The sequence below is a fragment of the Equus quagga genome, chromosome 7, assembly GCF_021613505.1.
Source record: "Equus quagga isolate Etosha38 chromosome 7, UCLA_HA_Equagga_1.0, whole genome shotgun sequence".
Lineage (NCBI taxonomy): Eukaryota > Metazoa > Chordata > Mammalia > Perissodactyla > Equidae > Equus > Equus quagga.
Window position 1 is genome coordinate 114,790,260 of NC_060273.1, and position 7,652 is coordinate 114,797,911.

At 47.3% G+C, this 7,652-nt stretch overlaps 1 protein-coding gene across 1 annotated transcript; it reads right to left on the reverse strand.

The window, feature by feature from the left end:
- Positions 1–2,508: 2,508 nt before the first annotated feature.
- On the reverse strand, positions 2,509–4,581 carry GPR150 (G protein-coupled receptor 150). The gene has a single exon (XM_046667517.1). The coding sequence runs from the start codon at positions 4,358–4,360 to the stop codon at positions 3,056–3,058; it is 1,305 nt and encodes a 434-aa protein (XP_046523473.1). The 5' UTR covers positions 4,361–4,581; the 3' UTR covers positions 2,509–3,055.
- Positions 4,582–7,652: the final 3,071 nt, after the last annotated feature.

Sequence of the window (7,652 nt, forward strand, 5' to 3'; positions counted from 1 at the left end):
AGAAAAAGATCTATAGGTCCTTGATTATGAAGTTATGAAGCTACTAAATTAACCAACCCCAGAGCAGACCTACCACTGGATTTCTTGTTCATATAATAAAAAATAAATTTAAGCCAGCTGAGTCAGGTTTTCTGGTAGGGTGCTCTCAATTACAGATAGCAGAAAACCTGACTCAGCTGGCTTAAATTATCTCAGTTGAGTGCATTCTAAGGGATACAACATTACAGGTCATATTTTGAAGTCTCTCTGAACTTCTGTCTTGATCCCTGCCTGTAGGCATTCCCCCTTCCAATTAGCTGATCCTTCATACTGTCATTGGAATGACCTCTTCAAAATTCAAGTCTGTTCATATTACAAATCTGATTAATCTTTCAAAGGCTACTTTTTGCTTTCTTGATGTGGCACACAGACTTTTCTTCACTGGGTCCAGGCTGGATCTCTCTGGCCACATATCCAATCAGGTCAGGCACCCTAATACTAGACAATAGACATAACCATTGTCATTCCTTGGCTTTGCTATGTTCTCTCTCCCCTATGCTTTGCAAATGCTATTCCTAATTGGCTAGAACACCCTTCCCTGCCTGATGGGTCATCCTCCAACTCAGCCGCCAAGTCAGCCTCTTTTGGTGAACCTTTCCTAATTCTCCACCCCACTCAGACTCCCAAGGTCATCAGATATTCTTCCTCAGTGCCCCAACACCCTAACTGGAACCCCTATTAAATCACATATGACTCTGTGCTGTAGCTGTCAGATTAATTGTCTCCTACATATGATTGTAAAGTCTTTGAGGGAAAGCTGTGTCTTATTTATCTTAACATCTCCAATGCCTAGCACATTGCTTGGCGCAAAATAAGCAAGTAATAAATGTTTATTAATGAATAAAAATAATGCTGTAACCCAGATCTGGGTTCATGAAGAAAACTGTGTTCTTCTCTCTTTGGCTGCCTTATTCTTCGTATGTTGCACACCATAGCATCTTCAGCAGGGTAGGGAGGATTAAAGACAGGAAGGAAAACCTCTAACTCTGTAACATTTTTTGACCGAATTTTGGAAGAATATAAGCCAAGTTTAATGAAAATTGCCTTTTGTAAATCTTGTATCCATCCTATCTGTGCCTGACTCATATGATGACTTATTCAACAAATATGTGTTGAGTGTCTACTATGTGTTGAGCATTGTTTCAGAGTTTGGGTCCTCAAAAAGTTAAGAATAAAATTACCATATGATCCAGCTATTCCACTCCTGGGTATTTATCCAAAGAACACAAAAACATGAATTTGAAAAGATATTTGCTCCCCTTTGTTCATTGCAGCATTATTCACAATAACCAAGACTTGGAAAGAACCTAATTGCCCATCAGTGGATGAACAGATAAAGAAGATGTGGTATGTATACACAATGGAGTACTACTCAGCCATAAAAATGATGAAATCTTGCCATGTGCAACAACACAGATGGACCTTGAGGGTATTATGCTAAGTGAAATAAGTCAGATGGAGAAAGCCAAATCGCATATGATTTCACTCATAAGTGGAAGATAAAAACAACAACAAACACATAGACACAGAGCCTAGCTTGGTGGTTACCAGAGGGAGAGGGGGAGGGAGGAGGATGAAAGGAGGAAAAGGGCACATGTGCACGGTGACAGACAGTAATTCGTCTTTGGGTGGTGAACGTGATGTAGTTTACACAGAAATCAAAATATGATGTACACCTGAAATTTATATAATGTTATAAACCAATGTCACCTCAGTTAAAAAAATAAACAAAAAGGAAAAGAAAAACCAATTGGGGGAAAAAAGAAGAGTTCAGGATACATCAGTGAATAAACCAAGAAAGCCCTCAGATAGCACTGGCTTTGCAATCATTTCCCCTTTCTGCATCTTAGTCTTGCATTTGTGCATGGACAGGAAACAAGGGAAAGCTTGCAGATTCTCAGATGAAAGACACTGGTAAAAATATGGATATATTGTTCATAAGTGCTGCCACTTCTCTCTAGAACCAAGGATGGTTATGAGGAAGTCACTGATTAAATCTGCTCCTTGATCTTGTTCTCGGCAATCCCCACCAACAGGCATTGTCTTCTTTTGAAACGAGGAGTTTTATATATACACGCAGCATTGAGAGGTTGCTGTTTTCTTCCTAGCTGCAGATCTTCACGAGGCTTTCTCTGGGGCAGTGAGCCCCGCCGTAAACACCACCTTGGCGCTTCCCTTCTCGAGTCGCTGGGGGACGTTGCTGCGGTTGGAGGCTCCACCTGGGCACAGCATCTCAGCTGTAGAGGCTGGTCTGGGAACGGGGACAATTTCCCACAGAAACGGTGTACGCCTTTGAAAGGGACTAAGGAATGCTTTTATGTCTGCCTCCTGCAATTCCAGCTTCGACTGAAGTGGAAGCTAGACTGGAAATAAAGGCCACACTGATTTTCTTCTGAGAAAACACATTACCATGTAAAAAAGGTACTAATTGCTCAGTGGGAAGTGTTTTTATTTTACAAATACTCTGTGGCTCTGAAGTGACAGCAAGATTACATGTCTGACAGTATCACTGGTACAATTTCCAGGCTCCTCAGGGACAGCAACGTGGGGATTTTCCTCCCAGAAAGAAAAGCAAATTCTCTGCTCCCAAAGGTACACTTGATTTAAACACGATTCAAAGTAAGTAAAAACAGACGATAACACAGCAAATAACGACAGCGTGGCAATTTAGCTAATACAAATGCTCTTATCCAGAACACTATGGGATCGTGAAAGAGAACTGCAAAAATAACTCTGTAACTTTGACTGTTTTTACAACTTCCCAATGGCTCGCTCTCTCGTCTCCAAATGGGAAGATGTGAGAAGAACTGGAAGGGAGAAAAGAAATCGGAAGAGTGTAGGAAAATGTAAACATGAGAAAGAAATATAACAGGAGAGTGGAGGAAGGGAGACAGCTTCAGTGTCAGTCTCTCGGAGACCCTCCTGCTCAGTATGATCCAGATAGACTCCAGCCGGCCTCGTGTTCCGTGAAACCTGGGCCACCGCTGCAGATGACCTGTCTCTGGCCATCGGGCACCTAGAAGGCGCTTTCGCAGGAGCAGGGCCGCGGCCGGGGGCGCGGCGGGGGTGGGCGCCAGCAGCCCTGCTCTGGCTGCTCCCGCCGGGCGTGGTGATAATGCGGGTGGGGCCAGCGGTAGCGGTGGAGCGCCTGGTGGCCCCGGGCTCCCTCGTCGTCCTCCGCGACTCCCTCCCGCGCGCACCACACTGCGCCCAGGCGCCTCCGCAGCCGCCGCCGGAGCTGGCAATCGCCCGCCTGGAAGAAGAGGTAGACGAAGGGATCGAGCGCGCTGTTGGCCACCCCCACGAGGCGCAGCGCCACCGCCAGGTCCTCGGCCTCCCAGTCTCCCACTGGTCCGGACAACCACGCGGCCGCCAGCCGGGTAGCGAAGTAGGGCAGCTCGCAACCCACGAACAGCAGCGCCAGCGCCAGGCTCATCTTCAGGCTCTGCACCTTGGCGCGGGGCAGCGCGCTGGGCGCCGGGGCTCGGCCGGGACTCGCCGGCCAGGGCGCCGCAGCCGATGGCGCCTGGGGCGGGTGCTGCCACCAGGCGCAGAGCAGGCGTCTGCAAGCGACGCCCATGACCGCGACCGGCGCCACGAAACCCGCGACGGCCTCATAGAGCGCGTAGACCTGCAGGTGCCAGCGCGGCAGGTGCGCAAAGATGTCGCGGCAGCGACGCTCCCCAGGCCAGGCGCGAGCCGCTGGGGGCGCGGCGGGCGGCGGCAAGGGGGCGCCCCCGCGCACGACGAAGGCGGGGGGCAGCGCCAGCAGCAGCGCCAGCAGCCAGCCCAGGGCGGCGAGGGCGCGCGCGGGCAGCGGCGGGCCCTGCGGACGGCGCACGGCGCGCTGGCGCTCGAGGGAAATGAGCGCCACGAGGTGGGCCGAAGCGCCCCGGCCCGAGGCCTGCAGCAGCTGCACGAAGCGGCACGCCACGTCGCCCGCGGCCCGGCGCGGCTCGCCCAGCAGCTCCCAGGCCAGCTGCGACAGCGCGGTGCCCCCGCACGCGTACAGGTCGGCCAGGGCCAGCTGCATCAGCAGGAAGTCCATCTTGCGACGCTTGGGCCCCGCCCAGGGCCCCCAGCCGCCGCACAGGCGGCACAGCACCGTGGCGTTGCCGGCCACCGCCACCACCAGGATGACCCCCAGGAAGACCAGGCGGACACGGCGGCTAGGCGGCCCGGACGGCGGCGGCGACGGCGGCGGCGGCCCCGGGGCGGGGGCTCCTGGTCCGGAAGTCAGGTTGAGACCCCAGCCTAGCGAGATGGGTACGGAGAAGTTGGGAGCCGACGATAGAGTTGAGGGGCTGAAGGGATCCTCCATCCTTAGCCTGGAGGAAGATGAGGTACCGAAGAAGGCAGGCAGGGCGCTGGAAACCAAGGTGGAGGCGAGGCTGCTCCGGGCGCGACGCCGGGTCTTCGAGTTCCCAAAGTTAGTTGAAAACGCACACGCTCTGAGAGGGAGATGGATTCGGGCAGATTTGCGCTTAGTTGTTTTTATAGGTTGTCCTCGTCATTTGTCACTCAAATGTGGGTTGTACACTCGAGGAACACACATGATTCCTATTCTCCACCTTTTTCTGCGCGTCTCCCCTCCCAGTCCCGATGGATCCCCTTCCAGGCTCTGCTGCGCCCCGCCACTCTGCCCTCGCGGGAGCCGCGAATCCCTGGACTCTGGAACATCTTGCGTTTGCTATTTACACGTAGAGCGCAGCCTGACAGAGGCCACTTTGGCCGCTGTAAAGGCTCTGTTAAGCTGCGACCAACACACCAGAAAGGAAGGTCCTGCCTCAGGTCCCCTCAGGACCCCTCAGAATGGTTTTGAATTGCTAGTAGGAAAAAAGTAGAAAAGACACCAGTTTTCATTAAAAAAAAAAAAAAAAGATTTAAAATGCGATGGGTCTGCACTAGCATCAGAAAACAGGAACAAAATAATCCTAACAGCGTTTTGGGCAAAGAGGAACCCAATAGATGAATCTTTGATAAAGATAAGTCTCCCTCTGGCCAACAATGAGAGTATTTTACTTGGAGAGATCTGAGTCAATGATGCTGCTTGGCAATTAGGAGTAGCAGTGGTTAGCAGACTGTTTCAAATACTCTTCATTACTAGAAGCAGCGGATCACAGCTGCTCTCTCGGTGATGTAAAATTCATTTCATTAGTCTGAAGAGGGCATTAATAGGCTTTATGCAAATGGGTAGTGCATGTGCTGCTTTTCTCTTAATATTTTCATCCAGGGATGGATGTGTCATCGCAGCTCCCCGTTCTCTTGATTCTGTTTTCCAGCAGATGGGAGGTTGCTAGGAGGGACTACGCCTCCAATAAGCCTGGAGAAAGGGTGACTAAGAAAATGATAAGGCGGCCAATTTTTAAAAAAGAAATCCAAGTTACAGGAAATGGTTTAGATTAAATGCTGTCTCTTTTATCTTAGCCTTCCCTCCTCACAAACAAATTTTGGTTTTCCTGTTGGAAGCATCAGTTTGTCTTTCATGCACCCTCCACATTAATCAAAGTGACAGTAGACTTCCTGTGCTTTCTGGTCTGGGTGTCTGCTGGGGTTCACCTTTGCAGGCTGAGGAACCGTTTAGCACTTTAAGATGCATGGGATAGGAGGGTTTGGTGGATGAGATGATAGTCCTGTCAGTTGCTTTAGGAATCCCATTTCCCAAGCTGTTTTCCTTTGGCCAGAGACCTTTGTCATTTTTGTCAGCATATCCCCAGTGCCTGGCACTGGGCCTGACACATGGTAGGTATCGGTAAACATGCTTTAATGAGTTAATGAAGACACGATGCATTTCAGATAACTTTGAGCAATTGTTCCTGCCTTGACTATAAATCCATCAACCTGAGAAAAAAATGCCTTTCATATCTTTACCAATATCATCCAAAGGAGCCCAGAGAAGCTCTGGGGAGAGGTAGGAATACCCATTCTTGGTGGAACATTTAAGAAAGAGATAGAGTGATAGCCTTGGGAAATCAAACTCCTGGTTTAATTTTCCCATTCTTTCCCAGAGAGTTTGGCCCGTGGCCTTTTTCTGAGTAACATACATCATTCTAGCTTATGATCCACTTTTTCTAGGAAGCTTTCTCTGAGCAATACCCATAATTCAATGATTCTCCTAGCCAATATCAGTTTAATACTTCTCAACATAATTCTATAATTTGTCTCAAATTTGTTGAAATGCTCTTATATAACAAAACAAGACTCTGCCGGCGAAATCACATTTCACAGAACGTAGCTTTACTAAGACCTGATAAAACAGTGATTTTAAAAAAATAATTCTTCTCAAAATGCACATGATTTGGAAAGTCAAATAGAACTAAAGTGCTGATAACAACATAAAGACTTCTCTGTCCACACATCCTCATTCTTCCTTCCCCTCTTCTAGAGGGAACCAGTTTAGATTCTATTTGCAGTTTCTTCTGGTATTTACTTAATTCTATAATTCTAAATAATAAGAGTGTAATGCTATTTATTGATTCAATGATTTTAGATATCCGTTAGCTTCTTATTAGATACGATTCAAGCTTTGGCTCTCACACCTCTGCCCCCACTATTTCTCCTTTCTCATCCTATTAATACAGTAATATTGTAATTTCGGGTTAGATCTATAGTCAGTGTTTACATTATTATGAAAAGATAGTCTCAGCAGAATGTTGTAGTATATTATAAATATCATTATTTTCTTTTTCTTGAAGTTAATAATTGCCTTTTTAAAATTTTCATTGTTACCATAACTAATTCTTCCTGTACCTTTAAATAGTCCCTTAGTACACTTTCCACAAGATAAGTTTTGTAACATTAATATAGCAATTCCAGTTTTTTCTTTTCTTGGAAACTTTCTTACCAGAGACCTCTGTTTCCCTCCTCTGTGGGCTGGTTTCTCTCTAGGCCCACTGCATGATTATCTTCCAGGAACATCCATTTGTTGTCGTCACTGAAACTCTGCCTTTCTCTTGAGTTGGAGTTCCTGTTTCTTGGATCTCTGGTCTTTTTTCTTGGTTAATTCCCTTTTGGTAGGACACATCATCCAATAAGTCATAAGGTTAAAAAGACTGTCCAAAGGCTGAGGACTTAGCAGTGAGAGCCCTCTTTGTATCTATTACATGAGTCATGTCGATTCAACCCAGACAGGTTGCCCTCTGGGTCAGCTGTCACCGGGGCATCTCCCTTTACCATCATCCTAGAGATTCCTTTCACTTATCTGTGCCAGTTCTCCTGTTTTCAAATTTCATGTATTTTTTCTTTCTTGATTTATTTCCTTGCTTGGGTAGAAAGCATCCTTCAGTGGCTTCTTGAGAAACAGTAACTTTTGGGGACCTTGCATGTCTGAAAATCTCTTTGGCTGGGTTTGGAATTCAATACTGGAAACATTGTCCTTCTGAATTTTGATGTCATTCCTCCATTGCCTTCTGGCTTCTAAGTGTTTGTATTGAGAAGCCTAAAGCCATTCTGATTCCTGATTTGTTTGGATGTGATTATTGTTTTTTTCTCTTCTAGAAGCTTATTGATTCTTCTCTTTGTCTCTGGCAATTCCCAAAGATGTGTTTTGTGATGGGTTTATTTTCATCCACTGTACTGGGCACAGTCAAGTATCCTGAGTTGTATTCGATTGT